Source organism: Oncorhynchus mykiss, chromosome 13 (assembly GCF_013265735.2).
Source record: "Oncorhynchus mykiss isolate Arlee chromosome 13, USDA_OmykA_1.1, whole genome shotgun sequence".
Classification (NCBI taxonomy): Eukaryota; Metazoa; Chordata; class Actinopteri; order Salmoniformes; family Salmonidae; genus Oncorhynchus; species Oncorhynchus mykiss.
The window spans coordinates 27104336-27117115 of NC_048577.1; the positions used below are offsets into that span (position 1 = coordinate 27104336).

At 39.4% G+C, this 12780-nt stretch overlaps 1 protein-coding gene across 1 annotated transcript in view; it reads left to right on the top strand.

Moving 5' to 3' along the window:
- The first annotated feature begins 4542 nt into the window (after positions 1 to 4542).
- LOC110487383 (zinc finger protein 501) overlaps positions 4543 to 12780 on the top strand; it is a 63787-nt gene continuing 55549 nt past the window's right edge. Inside the window, exon 1 of the mRNA XM_021559314.2 lies at positions 4543 to 5160. Coding sequence (XP_021414989.2) covers positions 4827 to 5160 — 334 coding nt within the window. The 5' untranslated portion in view covers positions 4543 to 4826. The remainder of the gene's footprint in view (positions 5161 to 12780) is intronic.

A 12780-nucleotide genomic window follows, 5' to 3' on the forward strand; every position in this document is an offset into this window, starting at 1 on the left:
AATACTAATACCCTACACCCTATAGCTAATATTAATACCCTACATCCTATAGCTAACACTAATACTAATACCATACACACTATATCTAATACTAATACCATACACCCTATAGCTAATAATAATAACATACATCCTCTGGCTAATACTAATATATGATATCCTACACACTATAGCAAATACCAAAACTAATACCCCCTATAGCTAATACGAATACTAATACCATACACCCTATAGCTAAAACTAATACCCTACACCCAATAGCTAACAACAGTGTGTGAAAACCTTGTGAAGACGTACAGAAAACGTTTGAGGGTCAAAGGGTATATAACAAAGTATTGAGATAAACTTTTGTTATTGACCAAATACTAATACCCTACACCCTATAGCTAATACTAATACCATACACATTATAGCTAATACTATACTAATACCCTACAACGAATAGCTAACACTAATACTAATACCCTACACCCTATAGCTAACACTAATACCCTACACACTATAGCAAATACTAAAACTAATACCCTACACCCTATAGCTAATGGTAATACTCTACACCCTACTGCTAATACTAATACCATATAGCTAATACTAACACTAATTCCATACACCCAAAAGCTAAGACTAATACCCTACACCCTATAGCTAATACTAATACTAATACCCTACACTCTATAGCTAATACTAATACCCTACACCCTGTAGCTAATACTAATACTAATACCCTACACCTTATAGCTAATACTAATACCCTACACCCTTTAGCTAATACTAAGACTCTACACCATATAGCTAATACTAATACTAATACCCTACACCCTATAGCTAAAACTAATAGCCTATACCCTATAGCTAATCCTAACACTAATACCCTACACCCTATAGCTAATACTAATACCCTACACCCTATAGCTAATATGTATACCCTATAGCTAATAATAATACTTATACCCTACACCCTATAGCTAATACTAATACTAATGCCATATAGCTAATACTAATACCCTGCACCTTACAGCTAATACTATACTAATACCCTACACCCTATAGCTAATACTAATACTAATAACCTACACCCTATAGCTAATACTAATACCCTACATCCTATAGCTAATACTAATACCCTACACCCTATAGCTAATACTAATACTAATACCCTACGCATTATAGCTAATACTAATGCCCTACACCCTATAGCTAATACTAATGCCCTACACCCTATAGATAATACTTATACCCTACACCCTATAGCTAGCACTAATACCCTACACCATATAGCTAATACTAATACTAATGCCCTACACCCTATAGATAATACTAATACTTATACCCTACACCCTATAGCTAACACTAATACCCTACACCCTATAGCTAATACTAATACTTATACCCTACACCCTATAGCTAACACTAATACCCTACACCCTATTGCTAATACTAATACCCTACACCCTATAGCTAATACTAATACCATACACCTTATAGCTAATACTATACTAATACCCTACACCCAATAGCTAATACTAATACTAATACCCTACACCCTATAGCTAACACTAATTCCCTACATCCTATAGCTAATACTAATATATAATACCCTACACACTATAGCAAATACTAAAACTAATACCCTACATTCTATAGCTTATCCTTATACCCTTCACCCTATAGCTAATACTAATACCCTACATCCTATAGCTAATACTAATATATAATACCCTACACACTATAGCAAATACTAAAACTAATACCCTACACCCTATAGCTAATACCCTACACCCTATAGCTAAAACTAAAACCCTATACCCTATAGCTAATCCTAACACTAATACCCTACACCCTATAGCTAATACTAACACCCTACACCCTATAGCTAATATGCTACACCCTTTTGCTAATACTAATACCCTACACCCTATAGCTAAAACTAATATGATAACCCAACACCCTATAGCTAATACTAATATCCTACACCCTATAGCTAATACCCTACACCACATGGCTAATACTAATACCTTAGACCTTATAGCAAACTCTAAAACTAATATCCTACATCCTATAGCTAATACATATACCCTACACCCTATAGCTAATAATAATACTAATACCCTTCACCCTATAGCTAATACTAATACCCAACACCATATAGCTAGTACCTTACACCATAAAGCTAATACTAATACCCTACACCCTATAGCTAATACTAATACTAATACCCTACACCCTACAGCTAATAGTAATACTCTACACACAATTGCTAATACTAATACCCTATAGCTAATACTAACACTAATTCCATACACCCAACAGCTAAGACTAATACCCTACACCTTATAGCTAATACTAATACTAATACCCTACACTCTATAGCTAATACTAATACCCTACACCCTGTAGCTAAGACTAATACTAATACCCTACACCTTATAGCTAATACTAATACCCTACACCCTATAGCTAATACTAAGACTCTTCACCATATAGCTAATACTAATACTAATACCCTGCACCGTAAAGCTAATACTAATACCCTACACCCTATAGCTAATTCCCTACACCCTATAGCTAACACTAATACCCTACACCCTATAGCTAATACTAATACTAATACCCTACACCCTATAGCTAATACTAATACCCTTCACCCTTTAGCTAATACTAATTCCCCAAACCCAAAAGCTAATACTAATACCCTACACCAAATAGCTAATACTAATACTAATACCCTGCACCCTATAAGCTAATACTTATACCCTGCACCCTATAGCTAATACTAATACCCAACCCCCTATAGCTAGTACCCTACACCGTAAAGCTAATACTAATACCCTACACCCTATAGCTAATACTAATACTAATACTCTACACCCTATTGCTAATACTAATACCCTATAGCTAATACTAACACTAATTCCATACACCCAAAAGCTAAGACTAATACCCTACACCCTATAGCTAATACTAATACTAATACCCTACACGTTATAGCTAATACTAATACCCTACACCCTATAGCTAATACTAAGACTCTACACCATATAGCTAATACTAATACTAATACCCTACACCCTAGAGCTAATACTAATACCCTACACCTATAGCTAATACTAATACTAATACCCTGCACCCTACAGCTAATACTTATACCCTGCACCCTATAGCTAATACTAATACCCTACACCTATAGCTAACACTAATTCCCCAAACCCAAAAGCTAATACTAATACCCTACACCCTATAGCTAATACTAATACTAATACCCTACACCCTATAGCTAATAGTAATACTCTATACCCTATTGCTAATACTAATACCCTATAGCTAATACTAACACTAATTCCATACATCCAAAAGCTAAGACTAATACCCTACACCCTATAGCTAATACTAATACTAATACCCTACACGCTATAGCTAATACTAATACTAATACCCTGCACCGTAAAGCTAATACTAATACCCTACACCCTATAGCTAATACTAATACTAATACCCTGCACCGTAAAGCTAATACTAATACCCTACACCGTATAGCTAATTCCCTACACCCTATAGCTAACACTAATATCCTACACCCTATAGCTAATACTAATACTAATACCCTACACCATATAGCTAATACTAATACCCTATACCCTATAGCTAAGACCCTACACCCTATAGCTAATACTAATACCCTTTAGCTCATAGTAATACCCTAATCCCTATATCTAATACTAATACCCTTCACCCTATAGCTAATAGTAATACTAATACCCTACACCCTATAGCTAGTACTAATGCACTAGACTTTTCGACCACTGGCAGACTTTTTTACCTTTGGCAGTTTTGTACACAGTCATGTGATATGTGGTAAAGAACAATCCAGTCTTAGGAGAGTACATTGGAGAAACTATACTGTGTGTCTGCAGGAGTCTATCTGGTCAAAACCACTATTTCAGGTGCCCCTCCACCCTCTGGTGGGATGGATCATGTCTACAGAGAAGCCTAGATTCAAATACATAGATTTGTGTGTGTGGTTAGATATTACTGCACAGTCGGAGCTAGAACTACAAGCATTTCGCTACACACGCAATAATATCTGCTAAACATGTGTATGTGACCAATAAAATGTGATACGATTTTGATTTGAAATAAGTGTCCTATTTATCAAATGTGCTTTTGGTTGGGGTCAAAAGGACCCCAAAGGATTTGAATTAGTTAAAAGTCCATTTTGATACAGAAACACTAAACCATGATTTAGATTTATTAAGAACAACTTGATTGACAAAGTCATGAAAAATTGGAAGAATTAAATAAACCACATTTTGGGTATGATTAAAAGATAATTTTGCCTTTGGGGTCAAAATGATCCATTTCAGAAGTGTGGTTCAATGCAAATATGGAGTGGTGTGTAAAGTTTATTTTAAATTCTCACTCATTAAACACGAATCAATCAACACATGCTTCTCTTTGTACGACTTAATATAATATTAAGCTTTTATGAAATAAATGAAAAATAAACGTTTGGTTCCTCAACTGCGTTGCCCACTCCAGTCAGCAGATGGCGATGTGCGTCTTTTAGGTTCAGGCGACGCTGCCAGTGTGACGTATGATCTAATGGACGGGACATTCCTTCAACAACAACAGCTAGTCAGACACCTCGGTAGCGTTCTAGCAAACATAGCTAACACATTCACGCTCTTTACACTGTTTTGTTATATATTAGTCCTTGTGTATTAATCACACTTCTGTTGTATGTACTTGTTGGTTCATTTAATTATATATTTACGTTGTTTGTCAGCTAGCTGGTTTGCTAAGTTAGCTTAGAACTAGGCTATTCGCTAATGCTAACATCCCCGACCATGAGTTCACTAAGCTACTCTCCTCCTGATAAAGAAGAGGTCTGCTGGACGGAGAAAGAAACCCTCGTCAAAGAGGAGGACGAAGAAGAGGCTGTTACAATACAAAAACAAGTAGAGGGTGAGGCTGTTACCGTGAAAGAAGAAGAGAAAGACGTTTCAGTGAAAGAAGAGGAAGACGCGTTCAGAGTGAAAGAGGAAGAGGATGATACAGTAAAAGAAGAGAAAGAGAAGGATTCCGTTTTTGGAGTGAAAGAGGAGGGGGAGATGACTGTCACATTGGAGGAAGAAGAGGAGGTTGGAGATCTGTTTAACACCAGTAAGTACCGTCTCTGCAGTCTTTGAGCCAATATGCAGTAAAGGGGTTCTACACTTTAATGTTGTTCTATAGGAATGGCTGAAGCTACACTGTAACGTGTAGACCATCAAGAGTGGACCATCAACAAAACGTTAACAATTGATCAAATGTATCCTATGACAATGCCTGAAATACTGAAGTCCTCAATATATCTTATTAGATTAGCCCAATATGTAGTCTTAAAGGGGCAATCAGCAGTTGTTACATCCATTTTGGGACTTATACATTAATGATATGTACCCATTGTTCTTTTGAAGAAATCCCATATAAATGACTTATGAGCTTTGTTCAACTGTCGTACCCCATCAGAACTCAAAATATAAGCTTTTCTTTTACTACAATGTTTGTCAGTAAATATAAACATACAATATCCTCAAAACATGGTTAATACTAGAATGTCGATATCATGGATGGTTGCATTTCTCCAGCCCCATCCCTCAGCTTTTTACCAAAACAGGCAGGTAGTACGCTTTGTTATTGTTATTTTCAGAGGTAGACTGGCTCTATATTCCATCTAAATGTGAATCGATTCTCAATTGCGATACGTTTCTAGCTGTACTTTCATATCACATCAACATAAGTTCACACAATACTTAAATATCACATCAAAATAATTTCAAATAATACTTTCATATCATATCAAAATAGGTACCCAGTCGCGATGGTAAACCAAATTGGATTCTTGTCATTTCTCCTTCCTTCAGGCTTCTTTTTCTTATTTGGATTTTATATGGCGGTTGGCAACCAACTTTAAGGTGCATTACCACCATCAACTGGACTGGAGTATGGACCTCAGTTCATCTTTCAATCACCCACGTGGGTATATACCAAGACAGTCATGAAGAGGGCACAACAAAACCTTTTCCCTCTCAGGAGACTGAAAAGATTTGGCATGGGTCCCCAGATCCTCAAAAGGTGATACAGCTGCACCATTGACAGCATCCTGACCGGTTGCCTCATCGCCTGGAATGGCAACTGCTCGGCATCTGAACATAAGGCGCTACAGAGGGTAGTGCGAACGGCCCAGTACATCACTGTGGCCAAGGTTCCTGCCATCCAGGACCTATATAATAGGCGGTGTCAGAGGAAAGCCCACAAAATTGTCAGAGACTCCAGTCACCCAAGTCATAGACTGTTTTCTCTGCTACTGCACGGCAAGCGGTACCGGAGCGCCAAGTCTAGGATCAAAAGCTTCCTCAAAAGCTTCCTAAAATCACCATTGAGGGAACAAGCAGGGTTGGACACGGCCATGTTATTATCCCACACACAGTCTCTGTGGTTCATATGAACCCCATTCCTGGGAATTAGATTTGATTACAAATCGCCCCTGTCTGTTACCACAGAAGGGTTCAGTCTGTCCCATTCCCAGCTAGGTTACGAGGCGCTTTGTCGCCAATACTTATGACTGGTTGATAGGGGAAACGAAAATGCTTATTATAGAAAAAATAATTAGGGGAAAACTATTTAGTAAACTGAAATAAAATAACAAACCTGTTTGAAAACTATTCCAAAACTATATTTGCCTAAAATAATAACCAGCATGAATTATGTTCAGTTTGAATAATTTATATCTTATCAAAAAAATAATTGTGTTTTAAATATTTTTTCATGTGGTTTTAAAGCTTCTGAACCTGATGGCTGGTAAATGCTGCCATGGGATGGCAATGTTTAAAATAGACTTAGCTTGTGTATCACTATCACTTGCCATCACCAGAAATACTTTAAGACATGAGGATATTGGAAACTCCTTTCTATTTGTATTAACAGCTTAAAGAAAATAACATTGGCATAAATTACCCTCTGTGAACAAGAAGCACAACATTACAAATATTTTCAGAGATGTGAGATAATGAACTTGTTCTCTATAATATCGCATAGCTTTGCAATCGTAACATTACGTACTTTAAAGGAAAATAGGCATTTCTCGACTCGTACCCTGACTTTAAAAAGGGATTTTGGTGAGAATTAGCTTGACACAGCATGACAATGTGAACGTGATTGGTCGACAGTCCTTTGATACAGCAGTAGCAATACAGGGATATAACATCTACAGAAAAGACAGGAATGCTTACGGGGGAAGTGTTGCTGTATACAGTGCATTCGGAAAGTATTCAGACCCCTTGATTTTTCCCACATTTTGTTTAAAGCCTTATTCTAAAATTGATTAAAATCTTTTTCCCCCCTTTCATTTAGCTAATTTATTTGGCACACCTGCATTTGGGGAGTTTCTCCCATCCTTCTCTGCAGATCCTCTCTAGCTCTGTCAGGTTGGATGGGGAACATCACTGCACAGCTATTTTCACGTCTCTCCAAAGATGCTAGATTGTGCTCAAGTCCGGGCTCTGGCTGGGCCACTGAAAGACATTCAGAGACTTGTCCTGAAGCCACTCCTGTGTTTTCTTGGTTGTGTGCTTAACTTGTTATGGCTGCAATCCCACTACCGGGATCGATATGACAACTACCAGTGAAAATAGAGGGCGCCAAATTCAAACCACAGAAATCTCATAATTACAATTCCTAAAACATACATGTGTTTTATATCATTTTAAAGCTATTCTCATTGTTAATCCCACCAAAGTGTCCAATTTCAAATAGGCTTTTCAGCGAAAGCACTGAAAACGATTATGTTAGGTCTCCACCAAACCACAATAAGCACAGCCATTTTCCAGCTAAATATAGCATTCAAAATATAGCATTCACAAAAAGCATAAATAAAGATATTATCTTCATCAGATGACACTCATAAGACTTCATGTTACACAATACATGCATGTTTTGTTTGATTAAGTTCATATTTATATCAGAAAATCTGAGTTTACATTGGCGCGTTAGATTCACTAGTTCCAAAAACATCAAGTGATTTTGTATAGCCACATCGTTTCAACAGAAATACTCATCATAAATGTAGATGATAATACAAGTTATACACATGGAATTATAGATATACCTCTCCTTAATGCAACCGCTGTGTCAGATTTAAAAAAAGTTTACGGAAAAAGCAACCCATGCAATAATCTGAGACGGCGCTCAGAACAGTAGCCAAATTAGCCTTCATGTTGGAGTAAACAGAAACCAGAAAATACATGATAAATGTTTCCTTACCTTTGATGAACTTCGTCAGAATGCAGTCCTAGAAATCCCAGGTCCACAATAAATGCTTGATTTGTTCGAAAATGTCCGTTATTTATGTCCAATTAGCTACTTTGGTTAGGGCGTTTGGTAAACAATTCCAAAGTCACAAAGCGCGTCCACTATAACGTGACGAAATGTCCAAAAGTTCCGTAACAGTCAGTAGAAACATGTCAAACGATGTACTGAATCAATCTTTAGAATGTTGTTTACATATATCTTGAATAACGTTCTAACCGGAGAATTAGAATTACTTCAGATGAGCGGTGGAACGCAAGTCCTTCCCCTGTGAACGCGCCTTGTGAAAGCATGGTCCACTTATGGCTGTGGTGACTATTTCCTGTGTCAATCGACCCCCCTTCACATTAGAATCATCCGACAAAGTTATATTGACTGCTGACATCTAGTGGAAGGCGTAGGAAGTGAAAACTCATCCATATCTCGCTCCAGAAAAGAAAACAGGAAGTGGAATTTCTCAGGTTTTTGCCTGCTATATGAGTTATGTTATACTCACAGACATAATTCAAACAGTTTTAGAAACTTCAGAGTGTTTCCTATCCAATACTAATAATATGCCAATTTTAGCAACTATGACTGAGCAGCAGGTGGTTTGATATGGGCACCTTTCATCCGAGCTACTCAATACTGCCCCTGCAGCCATAAGAAGTTGTCCTGTTGGACAGTGAACCTTTGCCCCAGTCTGAGATCCTTAGCGCTCTGGAGCAGGTATTTCATCAAGGATCTCTCTGCAATTTGCTGCGTTAATATTTCCCTCGATCCTGAATAGTCTCCCAGTCCCTGCTGCTGAAAAACATCCCCACAGCATGATGCTGCCACCACCATGCTTCACCGTAGGGATGGTGCCAGGTTTCCTCCAGACGTGACTCTTGGCATTCAGGCCAATGAGTTCAATCTTGGTTTCATCAAGCCAGAGAATCTTGTTTCTCATTGTTTTAGAGTCCTTGAGGTGCCTTTCGTAAAAATCCAGCAGGCTTTCATGTGCCTTTTACTGAGGAGTGGCTTCCATCTGGCCACTCTACCGTAAAGGTCTGATTGGTGGAGTGTTGCAGAGATGGTTGTCCTTCTGGAAAGTTCTCCCATCTCCACAGAGGAACTTTGGAGCTCTGTCAGAGTGACCAAGGCCCTTCTCACCCAGTCGCTCAGTTTGGCCGGGTGACCAGCTCTAGAAAGAGTATTCCATTTAAGAATGATGGAGGCCACTGTGTTCTTAGGGACCTTCAATGCTGCAGATATTTTTTGGTACCCTTCCCCAGATCTGTGCCTCGACACAATCCTGTCTCGGAGCTCTAAGGACAATTCCTTCAACCTCAGTGCTTGGTTTTTGCTCTGACATGCACTAGAGAGAATAAAGTAGATGGCACATGTCAAACGTTTGATTTATGACCCTATGTCCGGATGACGTGTGCATGCCCATATTTGGGCATCCGGTCAGAACATCCTGGCGGGAAAATATCACTTGATTATGGACATCCTGTCAGGACATCCTGTTCCTGTTCTCACGCCTTAGAGTGAGTGTTAATTTATGTATATAATGCATCTATTCCTTTGAAGATGTCATGATGATTGATGTCTAGGGACCTCGTTGAACTGGGGGGGGATGTGTTTGAACATTTCAAAGAGTATGGCCCCACTGTATTTTATTGCCCTTAGGGTTGTTGTCTATGAAGCAGGAATGTCTGGGAGGGGGAGTGTGTGTGTATGTGTGTGTGTGTGTGTGTGTGTGTGTGTGTGTGCCTCTCTCTCTACAGGGGTGTTAGAAACAAGCTCCCTTCTCATTGTGTACATTTCAAGCTTTCAACAACAATAAAACAACCATCTAAATAATGTTTCTCGGCCTAACACACTGTTGAGTTTCCTATTTAGTTCTCTTTATTGGTACATGCACCAAGCTTCCAGGTGGCCCCAGCCTATGGATGTTCGGTGCATGTACACCGGGGGGATTTTGAAAGAGGTAGGGTTAAGGTTAATAGGTTTAGGGGTTAATAACTTTAGGGAAACCACATTTCACACTATGTACAGACATAGAGAGCCAACACATCAAGGTGTAACAGGGATGAATGGATATTCAATGTACAACAGTAGTCTTCTGTAACAAGCAATACGTGTTAAATATGTGTCACAGTCAATCATGACAGCCTCTTTTTGAAAGGCCTTTACTTATTCATTTTCTACCTTCTTATTAATTAATGCTGTGGGATAAATCAGGTGTTTCTTGGTGGGCTTAAACAAATCTACTGTGAAACAAAAGTGTACACTTTACACACATGTTTATTGACTTAAAAAAAGTCCACAGTAACATGACCGATATAGTAGAGATGCTACAAAAATCTGTTAGTTCGAATGTATTTTCCAAAGCCTGTCTGGATGTGAACGACTTTATGCCTGGAAAACTTACGGAGCTGGGGCTTGGGTGGAATTGGAAACGGACGTGTGTCAAAACCAGGCCCTTTATCTGTAAGAAAGGAATAGTAAAAATGTTTAATTATAACATGTTTTAAAAGGTCTGTACTGGGAAAATGGGCATGTGCGTTTCAAAACAATGTCTTATTTTATACGAATACAGGCTTTCCTACAACAGATAGTTATAAACATTTAAAGGTTATTAAAAGTGTAGTACTGTGTCTGGTAATGATGTATAACTGTTGTACAACAATGTTTAAACATAAAAACATTATTGCATGTTTCAATATTGGGCAGTAAAATTGGTTAATTATAGCGTGTTTTAAAAGGTCTGTACTAAATATTTAAAATTAAATAAATGGTTTTAAAGAGGTATCTCACCTTTAACAAAGGGGCTCTATCATCATGCATGTCTCGGAGATGTCATGCATGTCTGAAAAGACGTGCGGGTGTGCCGGGCCAGGAGGTGTGTGTGTTTCCAAAACAAAGGTGTGGGGGTGTGTGTCTCTGCATGGGTCGTTTGAAACCAAAAAGGTGCGTGAGGCTGTTTTAGAATTGGGTGTGCGTCTCTTAAAATGGGTGCTTTTAATTCATTAACACACATGCCTTTCAAATCCAAATGTATCTCACCCCAGAGGATGTGGGGGCTAAAAAGTCAAACAGCTCAGACAGCTGCCACCGAGTGGCCCAGCCCCGAAGCTAGCCTTGAGCCAGGCCCATCTCCCGGCCTGCTCAGTGGACCCTATGATGCCTCCCAGACTCTTCACTAAGACGATTAGAAGCCACTACATCACCGGATTCCTGCCGTAAGCTCTGGACCTTTGCACCGGATTGGCTATAGTGGCTAACGCCCTTGTCCCGAAGTGAGCAAACAAAATTACTCCAGCTACAATACCTCTTTTGCCAATTGGCCTGGACCCTTTGTCGACACGGAGCCCCGCCGATCCATCACGACTGGTCTGCCGACGTAAATTCATCCGATGTGCCCTCAACCGGCCTTTGCCGGATGTCGGTGACGCCCTTGTCCCGAAGCTAGCACCAGTTAGCCTCGAGCCAGGCGCATCTCCCGGCTAGCGTAGTAATGACTACTTAACCGCTTCCCTGTTTCATATATTCCTGTTCACTGGACCCTATGATCACTTGGCTACATAGCTGATGCCTGCTAGACTGTTCATTAATCACGTTACTCAATTTATTTTTTAATTAAAAAAAAAAAATCTGTCGGCCCCAGCCTCGAATTCAGGCCCTGTGTGTAGTTAACTGAGCCTCTCTGCCAATGCATCGGCATTTTACCAGTTGTTGTTGTCTTAGCTGATGAACTGTTGTTGTCTTACCCGTTGTTGTCTTCGCTTGCTCTCCCAGTCAACACCTGTGATTGCTTTATGCCTCGTTTTATGTCCCTCTCTGTCAATATGCCTTGTAAACTGTTGTTTAGGGTAGTTATCATTGTTTTATTTTACTGCGGAGCCCCTAGTCCAACTGAACTCAGAGTTCAGTGTGTCAAATAGGAGGGCCTGTTGTCCGGACCTCTGGCAGTCTCTATGGGGGTGCCACAGGGTTAAATTTTCGGGCCGACTCTTTTCTCTGTATATATCAATGATGTCGCTCTTGCTGCGGGGGATTCCTTGATCCACCTCTACGCAGACGACACCATTCTGTATACATCTGGCCCTTCTTTGGACACTGTTAACAAACCTCCAAATGTGCTTCAATGCCATACAACACTCCTTCTGTGGCCTCCCAACTGCTCTTAAATGCAAGTAAAACTAAATGCATGCTCTTCAACTGATCAATGTCCGTACCCACCCGCCCGTCGAGCATCACTACTCTGGACGGTTCTAACCTAGAATATGTGGACATCTATAAGTACCTAGGTGACTGGCTAGACTGCAAACTCTCCTTCCAGACTCATATCAAACATCTCCAATCTAAAATCAAATCTAGAGTCGGCTTTCTATTCCGCAACAAAGCCTCCTTCACTCACGCTGCCAAACTTACCCTAGTAAAACTGACTATCCTACTGATCCTCGA